The sequence below is a fragment of the Spermophilus citellus genome (assembly GCF_964194105.1).
Source record: "Spermophilus citellus genome assembly, chromosome: 7".
In the NCBI taxonomy this organism is placed as follows: Eukaryota; Metazoa; Chordata; class Mammalia; order Rodentia; family Sciuridae; genus Spermophilus; species Spermophilus citellus.
In genome coordinates, this window is record NC_138188.1 from 33,921,878 (window position 1) to 33,943,941 (window position 22,064).

The following is a 22,064-nucleotide window of genomic DNA, read 5'->3' on the forward strand; positions in this document are numbered from 1 at the left end:
GGTGTTTTGGGACTGACTTATTTCACCTAGCATGATAGTCTCCATTTCCATCCATTTACAAGCAAGTGGCATAATTTCATTCTTTTTTATTGCTGAGTAATACCACATTTTATTTATCCATTCATTTGTTGAAGGGCACCTAGGTTGGTTCCATAACTTAGCTATTGTGAATTGAGCTGCTGTGAACATTGATGTGGCCGAATCACTGTAGTGTGCTCATATTAGTGTGCATATTAAGTCCTTTGAGTATATGCCAAGGAGTGGGACAACTGGGTCAAATGGTGGTTCCATTCCAAGTTTTCTGAAAATCTTGAATGGGAGCTCTTGTAAACAACACATAGGTTGTTTTTTGAAACCCAGTCTGCCAATCTGTTTTTATTTATATATTGTTATATTTGTTCATTTATTTATTTTCTTTCCACATTTTTATTGGTACATTATAGTTGTACATGATGATAGGATTTGTTTTTACATATTTGTACATGCACACAACAGGACAGTGTAATTTGGCCAATATAATTTCCAGCACTTCCCCCTTGCTTTCCACTCCCCACCCCGTGGTGGTCTCTTTCCTCTACTGACCTCCCTTTGATTTTTATTTTATTTTTTAGTTTGAATATCCATATATACTTTCACATGTATATTTCTATATATGTTTGTATACATTCAAATATATATATATGAATATGAATATACCCTAACAGCAACCAAATTCCTGCTCATACATTTTCATATATAGTCAGTTACATAATCATAAACTATAACTAGAACAAATTGTAAACATTCATTTCAAAAGGAAAATAACTATTTTTTTTATATCCATTTAAATATTTTCATGTATATTTTTATGTATGTAGTCATATTTGTATTCCTGTGTAAGGATAAAAATGTTTAATCCCTAAACTAACTGTTTTTCTATATTAGTCCTGTCAACTTTTGCTTACACCAGTACACCTTAGAGAAACCTCTATACATATAAAACATGACATTTTATAGGAATGTACTTATGTATTTGGGAATATAAGTTCATAAATTCACATCAAAACCCATAGATATTTTATATATGAACTCATTTCCAGAGGTATTACCCAGATTTTACACGTAATACAACAATATTGCTTACCTTAAAAATAAGACTCTAAAGTACAAGAAATAAAATCAAGAATTAAAAAATGAGATGGACTCAAACTAAAAAGCTTCTTCTCAGCAAAAGAAACAATCAATGAGGTGAAGAGAGAGCCTACATTTTGGGAGCAAATTTTTGCCACAAACATGTCAGATACAGCACTAATCTCCAGGATTTATAAAGAAGATGTACATTTGATCAACAAATATCTGAAAAATGTTCAACATCTCTAGTAATTAGAGAAATGCAAATTGAAACTAAGATTTCATCTCACGCTAGTCAGAATGACAGTTTTCAAGAATACAGACAACAATAAGGGTTGGCGAGGATGTGAGGAAAAAGGCACACTCATGTTGTTGGTGGGACTGCAAATTGGTGAAACCAATCTGGAAAGCAGTATGGAGATTCCCTGGAAAACTTGGACTGGAACCATCATTTGACCCAGCTATCCCACTCCAAGGTCTATACCCAAACGACATAAAATCAGCATACTATAGTAACACAGACACATCAATGTTTATAGCAGCTCAGTTCACAGTAGCTAAACTGTGGAACCAACCTAGGAGCCCTTCAATAGATGAATGGATGAAGAAACTGCAGTATGTATACACAATGGAATGTTACTTAGCATCAAAAGAGAATAAAATTATGGCATTTGTAGGTAAATGGACGGAGTTGGAGAATACCTTGCAAAGTGAAATAAGCCAATCCCCAAAACCCAAAGGCCGAATATACTCTCTGATAAGTGGATTCTGATCCATAATGGGGCAGGGCATGGGAAAAATGGAGGCACTTTGGGCAAAGGGAAGGGAGGGGGAGGCGGTATGGGGGTAAGGAAGATGGTAGGATGAGATGGACATCATTACCCTAGGTACATGTATGACTGCACATATGTTGGGACTCTGCATCGTGTATAGCCAGAGAAATGAAAAGTTGTGCTGCAATTGTGTACAATGAATCAAAATGCATTCTGTTGTCACAAATACCTAATTAGAATAAATACATTAATTTAAAAAATCCATAGATAAAAGTATATATACATAAATATATTTAGTAGTATAAATATATATGTAGTACATACATTTTGATGTGTAATACTACCTCTACATTCATATTTATATTCATATATATTGATATATATGTTCTAAGGTTAACCTGTCCTCTAAACCAAAGCTGTAACTCGGAACGAAATCTAACTCTACCCATAATCGTGAGCCTTTTAAACAACAATTATAAATATTACTAAATGTCTATATATATGTTCACATATATATTCCATATATGTTTATATACATTCATATATATATATATATATATGAATGTATGTATATACATATATATATATATATACACATATATACATATACATATACATGTATATACATATATATATGAATGTATATATATATATGAATGTATATATATATATGAATGTACTCCAATGGCAACCAAAATCCTACCCATAAAAAGTTTCATATATGTTTAGTTACATAAGCATATACCATATCTTTACTCTAACTGTAAACATCCATCTCAAAAGAAAAACAGCTAGGGGCTGGGGTTGTGGCTCAGTGGCAGAGCACTTGCTTCGCACATGTGAGGCATTGGGTTTGATCCTCAGCACTGCATAAAAATAAACAAACAAAATAAAGATATTGTGTCCATGTATAACTAAAAAAAATTAAAAGCAAGCAAACAAACATTGTTAAAAAAAGAGAAAAACAACTATATACAAATGCATATCCATTTAAATATTTTCATGTATATTTTTACAATTATATTCACATTTGTATTCATATATATGGATAAAAGTCTTCAACTCTAGCATTATTGTGTTATGGTCTGTTTGATTCTTGAAGTTGAGAAGGGTTTGTTTTATGTACGTAGATGTTCCCGTTGTTTGGGCATAAATATTTATGATTATTATGTGTTGTTGATGTATAATTGCCTAAAGCAGTATGAATGGCCTTCTTTGTCCCTTCTGATTAAATTTGCCTTCAGGGCTGGGGTTGTGGCTCAGGGATAGAGCGCCTAGCACATGCAAGGCTCTGGGTTTGATCCTCAGCACCACATAAAAATAAGTAAATAAAGTAAAGGTATTGTGTCCAACTACAACTAAAAAAATTATATATATATATATATTTAATAAACAAACCAATAAATAAATAAATAAATTTGGCTTGAAGTCCACTTTATCTGATAGGAGGATAGAAACCCCTGCTTGTTTATGTGGTCCATGTGAGGGATGTTTTTTCCCATCCTCTCACCTTCAGTCTGTGGATGTCTTTGCCTATGAGGTGAGTCTCTTGGAGATAGCGTATTGTTGGGTCTTGTTTTTTAATATAATTTGCCAGTTTGTCTTTTTTTTTTATAATATTTTTTGGTTGTCAGTGGATTTCCCCCCTTCCTCCTTATTTCTCTCTCTCTCTCTCTCTCTCTCTCTCTCTCTCTCTCTCTCTCTCATAATTGAACCCAGTGCCTCACACATGCTAGGCAAGCACACTTCCACAGCCACAGCCACAGCCACAGCCACAGCCACAGCCACAGCCCCAGTCTGTGTCTTTTGATTGATGAATTTAGGCCATTAATGTTCAAGGTTATTATTGAGATGTGATTTGTGTTCCTGGTCATTTTAGTTTATTTCTAGTTTTTAATTTGAATTAATTTCTCTTTGATTTACTATTTCTTTACTGTTGTTCCTCTCTTTGCTGGTTTTCACTTTTTCCATTTCATCTTCATGGAGTATTTTGTTGAGAATATTCTGAAGTACAGGCTTTGTGGTTCCAAATTTTTTAAATTTTTATCATGGAAGGTTTTTATTTCATCTTCAAATCTAAAACTTAATTTTGCTAGATATAGTATTCTTGGTTGGTATCCATTTTCTTTCAGAGCTTGGTATATGTTATTCCAGGACCTTCTAGCTTTGAGGTTTGGGTAGAGAAATCAGCTGAAATCCGTATTGGTTTCCCCATATATGTAATCTGGTGTTTTTCTCTCATAGCCTTTAAAATTCGATTCTTTTTCTGTGTGCTAGACATTCTCATTATAATGTGCCTTGATGTGGGTCTGTTGTAATTTTGCACATTTGGGGTCCTATTAGCCTCTTGAATTTGATTTTACATTTCATTCTGAGAAATTTTCTGATATTATTTCATTGAAAAGATTGTGCATTCCTTTGGTTTGTAGCTCTACGCCTTCATCTATCCCAATAAATCTTAAATTTGGTCTTTTCATGTTATCCCATATTTCTTAGAAATTCTGTTCATGTTTTTTTTTTTGCCTTCCTGCCTGCCTTGCTTTGCTTTGCTTTGCTTTGCTTTGCTTTCCTTTTCTTTTCTTTTCTTTCTTTTCTTTCATCTGCCCTACTCTAAATCATGAGCTGCTATTTTATTTTTATGTGGTGCTAAGAATCGAACACAGTGCCTCACATGTGCTAGTCAAGCACTCTGCCACTGAGCTACAGCCCCTCTTTCTTTCTTTTTAAAAATATTTTTTAGTTATAGATGGACACAATACCTTTATTTTATTTATTTATTTTTATGTGGTGCTGAGGATTAAGATCAGGGCCTCACATGTGTGAGGCAAGCACTCTGCCACTGAGCCACAATCCCAGCCCTTGTTCATGATTTCTTAACATTTTCTCTCTATGGTCAATTCTGTTTTCAAGATTATATATTTTGTCTTCATTGCCTGAGGTTTCATTTTCCAAGTGGTCTAGTCTGTTGATGCTTTCTATTGAATTTTTAATTTGGTTTATTGTTTCCTTCATTTCAAGGATTTCTTTTCTTTTTTTTCCTCAGAATCTCTTTTTATTGAAGTGATCTTTTGCTATCTATATTTGTTCTTTTACATTATCCTTTACTTCACAGACCAGTTTAATTATTCTAAGCGCCTTCTCTGACATTTCTTCCATGTGATGTTGATGGATTCTGTTATTGGAGAATCTTGGTTTGCTTGGGGAGATCTGTTCCCTTGCTTTTTCATGTTGTTTGTGTGTCTACCCATCTAATGGTAAGGATCTGAGGCAGTAGAGTCTTTACTCTGTGGACTTATAGTGCCCCTGAAGGTTTCCAGTGCCTCACTGTTTAGGGGGAGACAATAATAATAATGACTAGTGCAAACAATTTACAGCATTAAATCAAATAGTTCCTACTATGATGTCTATAATGTTAATTATCACAATAGACAGAAATGATATGATCAGTTATTGCCTATAATAAAAACAGGAAGTTTGCAAAAGGGTTTAACTTTTCAGATGGTGGATGGGGAGAGAACAGAAGTGATATAGGATGTGATGATTATGAGGGAGCAAAAGAGAAGACAGAACTAAAAGATTAATAAAAATACGGGGCTGGGGATGTGGCTCAAGCGATAGCGCACTCGTCTGGCGTGCGTGCGGCCCAGGTTCGATCCTCAGCACCACATACAAAGATGTTGTGTCCGCCAATAACTAAAAAATAAATACTAAAAAAAAAAATTCTTAAAAAAAAGATTAATAAAAATAAAATATATTGTGTCCAACTACAACTAAAAAATAATAAATATTAAAAAATATTAACATTAAAAATGCTAGAGATAAGAAGAAAAAAATAGGAAACTGTATAAATGTTCATGTGCCATAAGATCACAATTAAACAGTGAAAAAGAATTAAAGGGCTGGGGATGTGGCTCAAACGGTAACGTGCTTGCCTGGCATGCGCTGGGCGCTGGGTTTCATACTCAGCACCACATAAAAATAAAGATGTTGTGTCTACCGAAAACTGAAAAATAAATACTAAAAAAATTCTCTCTCTCTAAAAAAAAAAAAAACACAAAATCTTGATGAGAAGTTAAATAATTCTTTATGTTGGAGTTTTCATTGATGAATTTAGGCCATTAATGTTCAAGGTTATTTTGAGATGTGATTTGTGTTCCTGGTCATTTTGGTTTATTTTTAGTTCAGCTTCTCTTTTCAGCAGTATTAGGTTGGTATTGTGGAGTGGGATTTCTGGATTGCCGGAGTGAGAGAGGTAATCTGTAGGTGGAGTTCCTTGAGGTGGGGTTTAGCTTTAGGAAGGCTCCAGGCTCTTTGCTGAATGCTAATTGGTCTGGAGATTTTAAATCAGTGCACCTCCAGTGGTGGTACTGACTGGTCCATGCTGGAAGACTTTACCCCAGTAATCTCCAGTTCTTAGTCCCTACTTATCACAGACCTCACTGTTTCTTGGTCTCATCTCCAATCTCTCCCGTCCCCACCCTTCTGAGTTCCAGGACAGATGTGTCCTGCAAGCCTTGGGATTGGAGAGGGAGGGGTAGAGCTGGGTGGGTTTCCTCCCAGTTGTCCCCTGTGTAAACCTTTCTCCATGTTTGATTTTCTCCTGGTCACTTAAGCACACACTGTTGTGCAGCATGTTTATTGGGCCTGTGTTTTGGACCGAACTCAAGTTTGCCAGGAATTGGCTTTCCCTGTTGCCTGCTCGTTCTTTCCTTTGTCCTCTGCATTCTGCCTGGAGAGATGGTGGCTTCTTTCCCCCCACATGGGTATTGTGCAGTGAATTGTTCAGGTTTGTTGGGCAATGTCTGTGGTCTCTAAATACTCTACCCAGATACACCTCGGACCTCCCCAAAATGCAGGTTCCTTCCTTTAATTCCGTTATCCATCTACCATGCTCACAAAGGGACCTCTCTGGCTGTGGCAGTGGCTATGCTGCAGGGGATTTTTTTTTCTGTGTCTCCTATCTGCTTTGAATGTCCAGTGTTAGGTTCCAGTAAAGTCCCTCCCCCCCCCCTTTTTTTTTTTTGGTTCACTCACCTTGTGGAGAAGCTGCCTGTCTGCTTTCTTGGTTTCACACCAAGGAGCAGCCAGGAAAGCAATCTCCTCTATTTCGCCATCTTGGATCTCTGCCAATCTCTTTTTTTGACAGGAGAGTTTAATCCATTCACATTTAAAGTGATTACCCACACAGAAGGATTTGCATCTGCCATTCAACTCTTTGTTTTATGTATGTGTGATATTTTTTGTGCCTTAATTCCACCATTGTGGCTTTTAAAAGTTTAGTTTGGTTGTGTCATTAAAATTCACTTCTTTCATTTCTATATTTAATGTTTCCTTCTCTTAATGGTTACCTTGGTGATTACAATTAAACTAGTTGGAATGAAACCAGGTTAGCTTCAGTAGTTTGGGAGCATACTGCTTCTGTACATCTGTATCTAATGTTGTCATTATCTGGATTACATCTTTATGCAAGATGTATTCATTATCAGATTTATAATTGTTTCATGAATTTGTTTTTAAAATTATATAGGAAAAATAGAGATGTTATAGACTGAAATATAGCCTACTGTCTTCTATATTTATCTAGGAAGTTGTATTTACTGTCGTGTTTTTCTCTCATGATTTCACATTACTGTAGTGTTCTTTTATTTCCTGACTAAAGAATTCCCTGTAGTATTTCTTGTATGACATGTCAACTGCAAATGAACCCCTCAGCTTTTGTTTATCTGGACATGTCTTATTTTGTCTTTTATCCTGGAAGTTTAGCTTTTCTGGATACAGAATTCTTAGCCAACAGTTTTTTCTTTAGTATGTGTTACTGCCTTCTGGCCTACATGGTTAGTCTTATTGAAGATCCCCTGTGTGTGATAAGTTGCTCCTATCTCCCTACTTTCAAAATTTTCTCCTTGTGAGAATTGAACAACAGCAGGGGAGGTAGAGAGGGAAGATGGGAGGGGAGGGGAGGGGAGGGGGGATAGTAGGGGATAGGAAAGGTAGCAGAATACAACAGTCACTAATATGGCATTATGTAAAAATGTGAATATGTAACAGATGTGATTCTGCAATATGTATTTGGGGTGAAAATGGGAGTTCAAAACACAATTTGAGTCAAATGTATGAAAGATGATATATCATGAACTATGTAATGCTTTAAATAATCAATAAAAAAATATTTTTTTGATTGCAAAAAAAAAAATTTTCTCCTTGTGTTTGGGTTTGACAGTTTGATTATAATACGTCTCAGTATAAATGTCTTTGAGTTCATCCTACTTGGAGTTCATTGAGCTTCTTAGATGCGTATATTCATGTCTTTCATCAAATTTGGTAAGTTTTTGGCTATTCTTCAAATAGTTTATCGGACTTGTTCTCTCTCTTTTGGGATTCCTAAAATGTATATGTTGGTATGTCTCTACTCATTTTTCTTTAGATAATTTCAATAGTTTAACCTTGAAGTCCTGTGATCCTTTTTTCTGCCACTCGGATCTGCTGTTGAAAATTCTAGTGAATTTTTCGTTTCATTGATACTCATTTTGTTCGGACATTGTTTTCCTGCTTCCCTGAGTTCTTTTTCCTTGGTTTCCTTTAGCTCATTGAACATATTTAAGATAGTTACTCTAGCATCTCTGACTAATAACTCCAGTGTCTGGGTTTCCTCACCAATGGTTTCTGTCAAATTCTTCTTTTCCTAGTTGAATATGGTCACTGAAATTTTAGTTGTCTCTGTGGCCAACCAATGATCAGGTAAAGATGTTCCTGAATGTCCCTCTCAGAAGGCACACTGGGTTGGAACGAACTATCTCTTTCCTTTGTATTGGGGGGGCCATTTGAATCCATGATAATTGAAACAATGATTGGTCTCCAGGCTGCCCCTCAGCCATCAAAAGCAGTGATCAGCAATCAAAATTCACCATCCTTGGGCTGTGCATGTGGCTTAGTGGTAGAGTACTTGCCTAGCTTTTGTGAGGCCCTTGGGTTCTATCCCCAGCATCTCAAAAATGAAAATCCCCAAAAACATACAACTCTAATATTTGAAGGACAAGGCCCTTGTTGTCCACCTTGGCCCCAGCTAGCCACTTCAGGAACATGGGTTTCCAACCTCATTGTTACCTGGTTTACCTCATGGTTTGGGGCTGGGAATGCTAGCAGTTACACCAAATGCAGAAATTCACTGAGATGTACCTGTTTCTTTATCACACTCTTCCTTGGATCCTGCAAGTGTTCAACTAAACTCCAAAGTTCCAAAGTATTTACTTCAGACAATCCCTGTTAATTGAGTTGTTGTTTCAGTCCCAGATTCCTAGAAGTTCCTCTTCTGTCTCTGGTGATGTCACTCAACTCTTAGGTTGAGCTGGATGTAGTCTCAACTACCCAGGAGGTTGTCAGGGGAGGATCTCTTGAACCCACCAGTTTGTTGATTAGTCCAGGCGACACAGCAAGACCTGTCTCAAACGAAAAATATCCCACAGTTCTATGTTTAGAGCTGTTTTTTTAAGCTATATTTTTTGAGTTATTTTTTTAGTGGTTGCTCTAAAGGTTACAATATAAATTTTAAATTATCTGTCTACTTCAAGTTAATACTGACTTTATTCTGGTAAAAGATGGAAACTCTGCTTTAATATAACTATTTTCTCCCCATCATTTGTGCCATTATTATTATATATTTCATTATAGTGTTATAATTACAAATTATAGTGTTATAATTATTACATTATATATAAGTATGGAGAATTATATTCATTCAGTACTTTGTATTTAATCATTTATTTGCCATTTTCAGTGCTTTTTTTTAAAAATTTTTAGTTGTAGTTGGACATAATACCTTTATTTTATTTATTTTTATGTGGTGCTGAGGATTGAACCAGCGTCTCGCATGTGCTAGGCGAGTGCTCCACCACTGAGCCACAACCCCAGCCCCTTTTCAATGCTTTTAATTGCCTCTTGTGGACTTGAATTACTGTCTGGTATTACTTTTACCTTGAAGGAACCCTGAGCTGGCATGAGCACTGGTAGTATTCTTGGTTAAGAATGTGTCAGGGGCTGGGGTTGTGGCTCAGTGGCAGAGCACTTGCTTGGCACATGTAAGGCACTGGGTTTGATCCTCAGCACCACATAAAAATAAATAAATAAAATAAAGGCATTGTGTCTATCTACAACTTAAAAAAAAAAAAAGAATGCCTCAGACTCTTTCCATTCTCATCTCATCTTAAGCAGTATTTCGTGAATGAACACTTCACAATTTAATATTTGGTTCGTTTCCAGAACCTTGAATGCTAATACATTTTTTTTGACAATTTTGTCCAGTTTTCTAGTTGTTTTTTAGGGAGAGAATTTTTCAGATTCTTAACTGTGCAATAGCTGGAAGACCACCTATCTAACTTGTCAGTTTTGCAGAGAGTATAGAGACATTTTGTACCAAAGTTAGCTGCTGCCATGGTTTACAGACATTCTGCTCAGAGCTATGGCAGGCTGAAGAGTGGACCCACTTTTCTGAAGCTGATGGGGCTCAGGAGAGGGAAAGGGGTTGGGAGTAGGGCAAGATGTATTGGGCCCTGTTGCCCAGCCTGGGTCCTCAAGCCCCCACATCCAGTCTTTTCCAGGAGGTGGGCTGAGCTTAACCCATCATATACCCTTATTCTTAGGGAACCTTTCTGGCTTCTCCTACCTCCCCTCCCTGACATCCCCTCTCTGGGAGGGGCAGACTTTGAAGACTGTGGAAGGTAGCACCTACCTCTCAGCCTTACCTTGTGACTGCTGGGTGCCCTCTGGGTGGAGGGTGTGAAGAGCCTCAGAATAGAGGCCAGAGTCCGGGGTGACTGCTGGCTCTGTTCACTGAGGTTTTCCTTCCTCTTCCAGCCAACTGTGGGTGGACATGGGTGCTGCGGATGAGGTGTGTTTGGAGCTGGAACTAGAGTGGCACAATTCTCTGTAGCTCATATCCTGCTGAGGTTTTGGGGAACAGCTGCCGAGGAGCAGAGAGGAGAGAAGATCTTCACCCCAGAAAGTAACATGCTAACTGTCCCACAAGTTAGGGGAGGAAATTGTGTACATAATTCTGGAAGAGCTTTACTGAGCAGGTTTCACCTGTATAACCTCTCTGTGCAGGTGAAGCCAAATGCTACTGTTTCCTTTATCTTCCCACAGGTAGGGCCTTCACACCTCTGTAACCAGATGCTTTTGCCTTTTTCTTTTGACAGAGGAATGTCACAGCATCCGGAGTCATCCCGCAGATTTCTCTGATCATGGGCCCATGTGCTGGTGGGGCCGTCTACTCCCCGGCCCTAACAGACTTCACATTCATGGTGAAGGTAAGAAAGAAGAGCCTGTTTCTGATGCCCTTTGAGAGTCCTGCAGCCCCTTATCTGTAATAAAAATGATTCCTGACCCAAATCTAGGTTGTTAGCTGCATTCTCATTGGCATTCAGCAAGGTGATGATAAGGTCTTAGTGGAGAGGTTTTGGCATGGAATCTGTAGCTCATGGGGTTCACTAGCAGGAGGTGCTCATGTGCTTCAGTGGTGGGTAATTTGATTTGTTAATCTGAATTGAAATGGTTTTTAGGTAATTAAAGGCTCTATCCTTTTCCCAGGCAGGTGACCGTCTCTTGACTCCTATTCAAAAGGTTTCTCACAGGAGGCATTTCTGTATTTTTAGCATATTGTTTCTGGTCATCCCACATTTATTTCTTTAACTATTTGCCATTTTATTTCATTTTTTGAAATGGTTTTGAATAAATCGATATCTAACTTCATTTTGAGAGGTGCATATTTTTATTTTATAATTTTAATGGAATGACATTTAAAATTATTTGTAAATGAAGCTTTCTTCGACTTAACATGTGGGCAAATACCCTTAATCTGTTACTTTATTTATTTTTAATATTGTTTTTAGTTGTAGATGGACACAATTCTTTTTTTTTTTTTTTAATGTGGTGCTAAGGATTGAACCCAGTGCCTAACGCATGCGAGGCAAGTGCTCAACCACTGAGCTACAACCCTAGCCTAATCTGTTACTTTAAAATCAGCCTTTTTCTCTTAGAATATTAACAAAAATGAGCAATAAATACTAAGACAGGAAGGTTAGGAGATGCAAAGTAACAATAGTCACTTTTCTCAAAGCAGTAGGAATTCAAGTTTCTAAAGTGCTTATCCTCTGACCCAGCTGTTCTGCTCCTAATGTCAGACTGAAAGCCACATAGATGTTCAACAAAAGGGGTGGGTTTAACCAATTAAGATGACCAGAGCTCTTGCTTCCTGCGCACAGCAGAATCCCCTGAACATTGCCCACTAAATCCAGGCACGTCACCTCTCTGCTGTTGCTGCTGCTGCTGCACTTCTCCTTCCTGCCCCAAGCACAGAGGGGAGGTGCAGGAGTGGCTCCTCTGGTAGAGGCCATCCTTACTGTGCACGTTGGGGAACACAGCTCTCCATGCCTGTTCAGTGGCCTAATGCTGACCCTTCTCTCTGCTGCTTTATTACATTCTTTTAAAGGGTGGCAAGGATATGGGAACTTTGTTTTTTGCAGTACTGGGGGTTGAACCTGGGGCCTTGCACATGCTAGGCAAGTGCTCTACCACTTGGCTCATCCCCAGCCCTCTTTACTACTTCCATTTTCTCCCTTGCTACTGTATCCTATCAGAACTTAATCAAGTGCAGGTCTTTTCTGTCTTTAAAAACAAAAGCTGTCCCCTATAGGTGCCTCTCTCCCTCCCCTCACCTTTTTTTTTTTTTCTTCTTTTTTGCAGTGCTGGGGATTGAACTCAGGGACTTGCACATGCTTGGCAAATGCTCTACCACTGAGCTGCACCCCAGCCTTTTTTATTTTATTATGAGACAGGGTCTCTTTGAGTTGCCCAGGCTGGCCATGGACTTCCTGTTCTCCTGCCTCAACCTCCTGAGTTGCTGGGATGACAGATGTGCACCGCTGTGCCCACCCTCTTTTCCTGTTCATGTCAATTTAGCCTTGTTCTCCCAATCTACTAAACTGTCCTTCTAAGGTCATTAGTGCCTTCTGTGTCACTGTGAATGCTAGTTATTGCTCATCTCCCTCAATCTCTCAGCAGTATTGTTTTCTCATGCCCTCCCACAATGCCTCTGTGGCATCTCCTGTTATCTCTGGCCACACCTTCTTGGTTTCCATTGACAGTTTACATTATCCTGCTCAGCCCTCTAGCTGCTGGGGTTCTTTCCAAACTGCTTTCCCTTCTTTGCCTTTTTTTTTTTTTTTTTGGTACTGGGGAGTGAATCCAGGGGCACTTAACCACTGAGCCACATTCCTAGCCCTTTTTAAATTTTATTTAGAGACAAGGTCTCACTGAATTACTTAGGGTCTAACTGTCTTCTTGTCCTGCAACTAATTGTTAGACCTTAATCATTTGACATCTTAAATATTTCATATGTTTAATAAAGTGCAATAAAAATGCAACTTTTTTTTAAAAAATTTTTCTTTTGGAGTTGAAAGTGGACAGAATGCCTTTATTTTATTTGTTTATTTTTACGTGGTGCTGAGAATCGAACCTAGTGCCTCACATGTGCTAGGCAAGCACTCTTCCACTGAGCTACAGCCCCAGCCCCAAAATGCAACATCTTTTTAAAAAAGAATCTGAAAGGTAATTATGAAGTTCATGTGGGGTGAAGAAACACCCTGTAAGAATAAACACTTCAGAAGAAGTATAATGAGGGCTAGCTTGCCAGTGCCATAGTACATTATAAAGCTGCAGTAACCAAAATGGCTTCATTAACATGCAGTGAGTGGACAGATCATGGGACGGAACAGAAGTGAGAAATGGGTCTAAATGTATTGTACATTTAACATATGATGAAAGATATATTTTTATTCTATTTAGGGGCACTGATAATACCAGTTTTTGTATTGAGGCAGTTATTTGATTCACACGAGAGTTTATTTCTGGGCTTCCTCTCTCCCATTGATGTGTTCTGTCTTAATTATGGTGGTCATGTAGTAAGTTTTGAAATGAAGACATGAGATCTCCACCTTCATTCTTCGTTTTCAAGATTGTTTTGACTGTATGTAATCCTATGAAGTCCCATATTGATTTTAGGCTGGGTTTTCCTCTTGCTACTTAAAAACTTCATTGGGATTTTGATAGGGACTGCCTTGGATCTGTAGATGACTTTGGGTAATGATGACATTTTAATATCTAGGTGAAGGTTTGTTAATTTTATTGACCTTTTCTAAGAACTAATTCTTGGTTTTGTTAGCTTTTCCTGTTTTTATATTTATCTTCTGCTAGCCGTAGGTTTAGTTCTTTTTTTTTTTTTTTAGTATCTGTTTTTTAGTTATAGGTGGACACAATATCTTTATTTATTTATATATATATTTATTTATTTTTATGTGGTGTTGAAGATAAAACCCAGTGCCTCACACGCGCTAGGCAGGTGCTCTACTGCTGAGCCACAACCCCCACCCTAGTTCTTTTTTTTTTTTTAAACCCCAGTTCTTCAAGGTGTAAAGTTGGTTGTTTTGAGACCTTTCTTCTTTTTTAATGTGTTTAGAGCTATAAGTTTCTCTTTTGGTGTTGCTTTCACTGTGTTCTGGGTTTTTGTATGATTTTTTAAAAAGTATTTTCTTAGTTGTAGTTGGACACAATACCTTTATTTTATTTATTTATTTTTAAGTGGATTGAACCCAGAGCCTCACACATGCTTGGCAAGTGCTGTCCTGCTGAACCCCAGCCCCAGCCCCTCGTATGATGTTTTTAATATTCATTTGTCTCCATATTTTAAAATTTCCCTGTGATTTTTTCTTTGACTCATTGATGGTTTAAAATTATTTGCTTTTCACATGTTATAAATTTTCTAGTTTTCCTTCTGTTTTTAGTTGCATCCCATTATGATTGATTTCACTCTCAAAATTGATTAAATCCTGTGTTGTGTCCAAACACATGGCCTACCTGGGATCATTTCTTGTTTCTTGTCATTTCTTGTTGGTCTCCTTTAAGCTGAAATGATTCCTTGGACTTTTCATCATGATTTTGACAGTTTGAGAGGATACAAGATAAATTATTTTGTTCTCCAGAATGGGCTTATCTGATGTTTCCTGGGGATCAGAGTTGGGTTTGGTATCTGAGTTTGTTACGTAAGGCTTGCTGTATCATCTTAGATTATTCCATCTAGAGTCCAGAGATGCCCATATTTCCCTATGAGTGATGCCACTTTGATAGCCAGCTCAAGGTGTGGTCTGTTTCTCCCCCACGGAGTTCCTGGTTTTCTCTTTGTAACTTAATGGTGCTTTTTGGAGAGATACTTTGAGAACTGCATCTCACTTTTTCTCCTTGATTGGTTTATTTTCTAAACTAATCCATACTTTAATGTTTAATAAAATGATTATCTAGCTCCATGATTTGCTTTCTATCAAGTGGCATTTTGAAAAGTTTTTTAAATTTTTATTATTTTTTAAATATATTTTTAAAGTTGTAGATGGACATGATACCTTTATTTTATTTATTTATTTTTATGTGATGCTGAGGATTGAACCCAGTGCCTCACGCATGCTAGGCATGTGCTCTACCGTGGAGCCCCAGCCCCAGCCCTCAGTTGGCGTTTTACTCTAAGGAAGAGCTCCACTTTCTTGTTGTTTTTCTTTCTTTCTTTCTTTTTTTTTTTTTTTTTTGTACCAGGGATTGAACTCAGGGGCACTCAGTCACTGAGCCACATCCCCAGCCCTATTTTGTATTTTATTTAGAGACAGGGTATCACTGAGTTGCTTAGTGCCTTGCTTTTGCTGTGGCTGGCTTTGAACTCGAAGATCCTCCTGCCTCAGCCTCCTGAGCTGCTGGGATTACAGGTATGTGCCACCATGCCTGGCGACTCTACTTTCTTGAAGATATGTTTATTTGATCTGTTATTAATGTGAATTCAAGAATTCCTGTTTTGCCCAGTGGTTTATAATCCATTACTGTTGTTTGTTTTGATGCTCGTATTGTCCTTAACCAGGCCAGGTTGCCCTTTAAGCGGGCTCCTCTCCTGCTTTGATATGTGAATCAAGTTCACATGTGCACATTCCTTTATGGGTAGTAGTTTTAATTCTGAAAAGAGTTTTTCTTACCTCAAGCTCATGAAGGTAGTTTCCATTTTCTTAAAGCTTTATTGGTTTGCCTGTTTTACCTGTCTTTACCTTCCTGGAATTGATGCATGGTTTGAAGTAGGAGTCCCTTCCCCCATTTTTTCTCTTCAGTGATTGACCTTGTCAATCTAGAGCCTTTTATGGAAATGAACATCCATTCCTGCTCTTCGATGCCGCGTGTGTCATAAATCCAGCTCTGGTGGTCTGTGTGCCTATTTCTGTGACAGTGCCTCACTATCTCAGTCAGGGTGGCTACAGGAGATGTTGATAGCTGGTAGAGCAGGTTGCAGGTTGGCCCACCTTGTTCTCAGGTGAAATGGGCTATTCTTGGCCCTTTTCGTTTATGCAAGGTGTCCTCAGGTTGCCTAGGCTGGTGGTCTCGAACTCCTGGGTTCAGGAGATTCTCCTGCCTCAGCTTACTGAGAAGGTGGGCTGTGGGCACATGTGACCACGTCTGGCTTTATACATTTTTTTCAACTTTATTGAAATGTGAGATAAATTATACATACTTGAAGTATACAACCTGATGTTTGTATAAATCCATAAAGCAGTTACTATATGATTCAAGACAAGGAACATCCTGCACCCCTAAAAGTTTCTTTGTAATCCATTCTTCCCTGTTTAACAAAACCTGATCTTCTGGTAGCCATTGACTTACCTTCTGTCACTATAGATAAATTTGCAACCTTCTGTCTTTACAAATAAATTTGCATTTTCTAGGATTATGTATCAATGGAATCATACAAAATGATATTTTATGTATAAAAAGTCATATGGAAAAAATGTACTCATTAGTGGGAGGAGCGTTAGCTGCTGCTGCTTTTTTTTTTTTGTGATGCTGGGAATTGAACCTACGGCCTTGTGCATGTGAGGCAAGCACTCTACAGCTGAGCTGTTGTATCCCCAGCCCGTTTATTTAGGTCAATTGCTTAGACATTAATCTTCTAATGAACATTTTAGGTTGTTTTTAGTTTTTTTTTAAAAAATAGACCTTAATTTTTTAGAGAACTTTAATGTTCATAGCAAAATTGAGCAGAAGGCACAAAGATTTCCTGTATATACCCTGCTCTCGCTAGAGTGGTACATTGTTACAGTTGGTGAACCTACATTGACACATCATTACTCAAAGTCCATTGTCCCTTTTAGGGTTCACTCTGGATGTTGTTCATTCTGTGGGTTTTAACAAACATATAATGGCATTTTTCATATGAATAGTTTGACTCTCCTCAATCTACCCTAAAAATCCTCTGTGCTCTGCCTGTTCCTACCCTCCCCCCATCCTTTGACAGCTACTGTTTTTCTGCCTATCTAGTTATGCCTTTTCCAGAATGTCACATAGTTGGAATCATCCAGTTGGTAGCCTTTCCAGATTGGCTCCTGTCACTTACTAATGCACATTTAAATTTCCACCATGCCTTTCAATGGCTGAGTAGCTCACTTATTTTTAGCACTGAATAACATTCCTTATCTGGATGCTAGGGGGTTATGTTACCCATCCACCTGTCAGAGGACATCTTGGTTCCTTCCTTGTCTTGGCATTATAGTAAAGCTGCTGTAAATACCGTGTGTAGGTTTTCGTTTGGATGTATGTTTTTGACTAATTTGGGTAAATACCAAGGAGTGCCATTACTGAATCATATGTTAAAAGTATATTTAGTTTTATAAGAAGCTGCCAAACTGTCTTCCAGAGTGGCCATACCATTTTACATTCCCATGAGAAATGACTGATAATTCCTGTTGTTCCACATCCTCCCCAGCATTTGGCATTATCAGTGTTCTGGGTTTCAGCCATTCTAGTAGGTGTGCACTGGTATCTTATTTAAGGTTACAATTCCCTGAAGATGGACGGTGTGTGGCATCTTCTCATGCTTACTTGGCATCTGTATATTTTCTTTGGTGAGCTTTCTGTTCAGGTTTCTGGCCTGTTTGTTTAAATAGACTGTGTTTTGTTGAGTTCTATGTGTTCTTTCTGTACTCTGGATAATAGTTCTTTAGTTGATGTTTCTTTTGTAAATACTTTGTTGTGGTCAGTGGCTTGTCTTTTCCTTGTCTTGATAGTCTTTTCCTTAGAATAGAAAAATTTAATTTTAACAAGTATACCTTATTTCTTTCATGATTATGCCTTCAGTGTTCTTTTAAAAAGTCACTACCTGAACCAAGATCATCTAGATTTTTTTCCTATATTCTGTTCTAGTATGTGTGTACTTTCCTTACTGCTTTTATTTAAGCCTGTGGTCCAGTTTGAGTTGATTTTTGTGAAGGGTGTTGAATCTTCTAGATGATTTCCCCCTAATTTGGATATCCAGTTGCTCCAGACCATAATTTGAAAAGTCCCTCTTTCCTCCAATATATTGCCTTTGCTCCTTTGCCAAACATTAATAGCCTCTGTGTGTTTGTTTCTGGATTCTCTGTTCTGTTCTGTTTACTCTTCAGCCACCACTATAGTGTCCTGGTAACTGTGCATTGATAGCGTGTGAAATAGTGTCGTTCTTCCAGCTCTGCTTCTCCTGGCTCTCTGGGTGTTTTGCCTGACCATATAAACTTCTAGAATTATTAGAGCTACTAAATAACTTGAGGTTTTTTTTAAAAAATTATGATTATATTGGATATGTTGATGAAGTTTAGAAGAAATGAAATCTTTACAATCTTAACTCTTTCTACCTCTGAACGTGGAGTATCTCCATTTAGTTCTCTGATTTCTCTTGTAGTTTTTTCATAGATTTTTGTACATATTTTGTTAGATGAATACCTAAGCATTTAATTTTGGTGGTGCTAATGTAAATGGTAGTGTTTTTAATTTCCAATTCTACTTGTCCATTTCTGGTATAAGAAAGTGACTTTTGTGTAATAACTTTGTATCTTGAAACCCTGCTTTAATCACTTGTTAGTTTACACACACACACACACACACACACACACACACACACATATTTTTAATAGTACTAGGGATTGAACCCAGGGGCACTCCACCTTTGAGCACCCCCTTTTTTAAATTTTAAGGCAGGTATAATTTGCCCACCTGGCCCTCAAACTTGCAATCCTGCTTTCTTAGTTTCCCAAGTTGCTGGAATTACGGGTGTGCACTACTGTGCCTGGCCCTTTTGTGGTTAATTGAGCATTTTATACGATCCCATTTTCTCTCCTTTATTAGCACATTTGTTATACTTTTTTTTTCTTTTTTGAACTTTATTGGTTGTCTTAGGCTTTGCGATAAACATTTGCAACTAACCCAGGTGTCTTTCAGATTACATGTACCACTTCCTGGGTAGCAGTAGGATAACAGTAATTCACTTTCCTCCCAGCTCTTGGATTATTGCTGTTATTCATTTTCTCTGTATGCATGTATATGTGTGTATATGCATATGTAATTGAATGTATTGTTGCTATTATTTTGAACAAATTATGTTAGATCAACTAAGAATAAAAAATAAAATTTTATCTTCATTTATTCCTTATGTAATATTCTTTCTTTATATGGCTCCAAGTTTCTGACCTTTATCATTTACCTTCAGAAAGATATTCTAAATAATTTAACATTTTTTTTTTGAGAGAGAGAGAGAGAGAGAGAGAGAGAGAGAGAGAGAGAATTTTAATATTTATTTTTAGTTCTTGGCAGGACACAACATCTTTGTTGGTATGTGGTGCTGAGGATCGAACCCGGGCCGCACGCATGCCAGGCGAGCGCGCTTCCGCTTGAGCCACATCCCCAGCCCAATTTAACATTTCTTGCAAAGAATATCTACTAACGATAGATTTCATCAGTTTTTGCTTATCTGAGAAAGTCTTTTTAAAGTATTTTTTTTTAGTTATAGTATCTTTATTATTTATTTATTTAACTTATTTTTTATGTGGCTCTGAGGATTGAACCTAGTGCCTCACATGCTAGGCAAATAATCTACCACTGAGCCACAACCCAGCCCTTGAGAAAGTCTTTATCTTTTTACTTAAAAAAAAAAAAAAAAAAAAACCAAACTTATTTTTTAGTTGTAGGTGGACACAATACCTTTTTATTTGTGTGTGGTGCTGAGGATGGAACCCAGGGCCTCATGCATGGCCTTGAGGCACATGGTGGTAAGGGGCGGGGCATTCTGTAGTCCTGAGCAGGTCCTGTCTTCCAGTGACCCTGGGCTTTGGAGTGTGAACCCTAGGTATTTCTCAGTCCCCTCCCTCTCACCGCTTCCTGGAGGGGGGCAGGGATTGGGATGGAGTTAGGTATTTTCTTTCCTCAGGTCAGTTATCTCTGATAAAACTCCACACACTGGCTCAAAATGATCCTTTGTCCCCTCCCCTTGCCAGAAGCAGCAGGAGGGTTTTCACTAATAGTTACTGAGAACCTGGGCAAGTTCTTGGTACAGTTTTCAAGTACAAGACCCTCAGTCACTAGGCCCTTTTGGAGTATTCATCTTAGATTACCTGCTGAGCCTCTGGTAGCTCCTCAGTGAAGTTCAGGTTCCACTCAGCTCTGGCTTCCCTGGAGGTTTGGACTCAGGATTTCTGCTCTGACAAGCCTCAGTTCTCTGTGTTTGTCTACCTGCCAGTCTCAGATTTTGGAGTGATCTGCCCTGTGATTCCACCTCTCTGATAGATCTAAGATCTCTTGATTTTTCAGTTTGTTCAGCTTTTTACTGGTTAGTAAAAACTTGTGAGTCCAGCTTCTTACATGCTGACTGGCCATTTCCAGTTTAATTGTTCAGAATAGTGCTGCTATGAACATTTGTTTGGAAATTTTGTGGAATTCGGGATCTTTCTATCTAGATGTTTCTAGCAAGATTCCAAACAAAGGAACCACAAAAGACTGATACCGTACAAATAATAGACTAAGGATGAACCTTAGTTTGTAAAAAGTCAGTTGGCTGAGCACCGTGGCTTATACCTGTAATCCCAGTTACTCTGGAGGCTGAGACAGGGGGATCTATGTTTCTATGTTCAAGGCCAGTCTAGGCACCTTCGTGATACCCTGTCTCAAAAAATAAAAAGGGGATGTGGTTCAGTGTTGAGCACCTCTGGGTTCAATCCCAGTACCAACAAACACAAAACCAAATCGCAACAAAACAAAATCTTGTCCACTTGAAAAATGGGCAAAGAAAATGAATAGTCAGTTCAGAGATGACTACAGTAAAATATTTATTGTAGAACTGCTTATTTGACAAAATATTGGAAACAACTGTCCATCTGTAGGTGACAGTTCAGTTACAATACATGTCCTAATATACTGATCTTATGATCTTCAAACTATAGTACTATGGTTTAAAAAGAAAACGAATTCGGGAATATTATAGATATGATACCGTTTGTGTTATAAATGAAAAAGATACTATGTAAGAAAGAAAATGTTTGTTAGTGTTACCAACATTCTAGGCCAGAGGACTGACTCTGCACCTCCCGGAAAACCAAACCCCAAACCCCACCAGATCCTGTCGTTTGCCTCAACACCAAGCAGAAAATATAATGGTGAAAGCAGAAAAGGACACTTACATCAATGTGACTCTATTAGGAAGGCAAAGTGAGATCCAGCATGTCAGCCCTGTCTTTGGGGTGCTGATGTGAGTGGAGATTGAAATAGAGGAAGACTCCGGGTGGGGGTGGCGAGAGGCTTGAATTGTTGAGCAGTCTCTGTCCAGCTGTGGCTGGTTGCCCATTCTCTGGGCTCTGGTTCTGAGAGGTGGCCTGAGAGAGATCTTTGTCACTGGAGGGGGCAGCTTCCTCTTGCTGCTCAGGGTGTTTATCCATCAGACCTGGGGTCCTGGAAGGGGGCAGCTGAGCTCCCATGACACATTGCTCCTGCTGTTTCTGGAAGGTGTCCGTCAGTGACTGCAGACTTCTAGCCCCCGCTCCAGGGCTGTGAAACAGGATGCTGCATGTATTGTCTCAGACTCAAGAGGGTTGAGATAGGTTTGGGATTTAGGGCAAATAAACCTTGTGTCGCTAATTTTTAGATGAACACTCCTTAAATGATTAACATGTCTACGTGCTGAGCTCAGCAGGGGCCTGACTCAAAGTTGAAGGTAATAAAGGAGGCAGATACCAAATGAAGGCAGAGGTGCCCGTAAATTTACCCTACTTTCTGCTACCCGCTGCACATGTGTAGACCTAAGTGGGGGGT

General features: G+C 38.3%; 1 protein-coding gene across 2 annotated transcripts in view; it reads left to right on the forward strand.

Moving 5' to 3' along the window:
- The window catches only part of PCCB (propionyl-CoA carboxylase subunit beta), a 57,380-nt gene that overhangs the window by 15,028 nt on the left and 20,288 nt on the right, over positions 1-22,064 (forward strand). For both annotated transcript variants that reach the window (XM_081302786.1, XM_081302787.1), the window contains exon 5: positions 11,075-11,185. In XM_081302786.1, the coding sequence (XP_081158912.1) occupies positions 11,075-11,185 (111 nt within the window). The remainder of the gene's footprint in view (positions 1-11,074; positions 11,186-22,064) is intronic.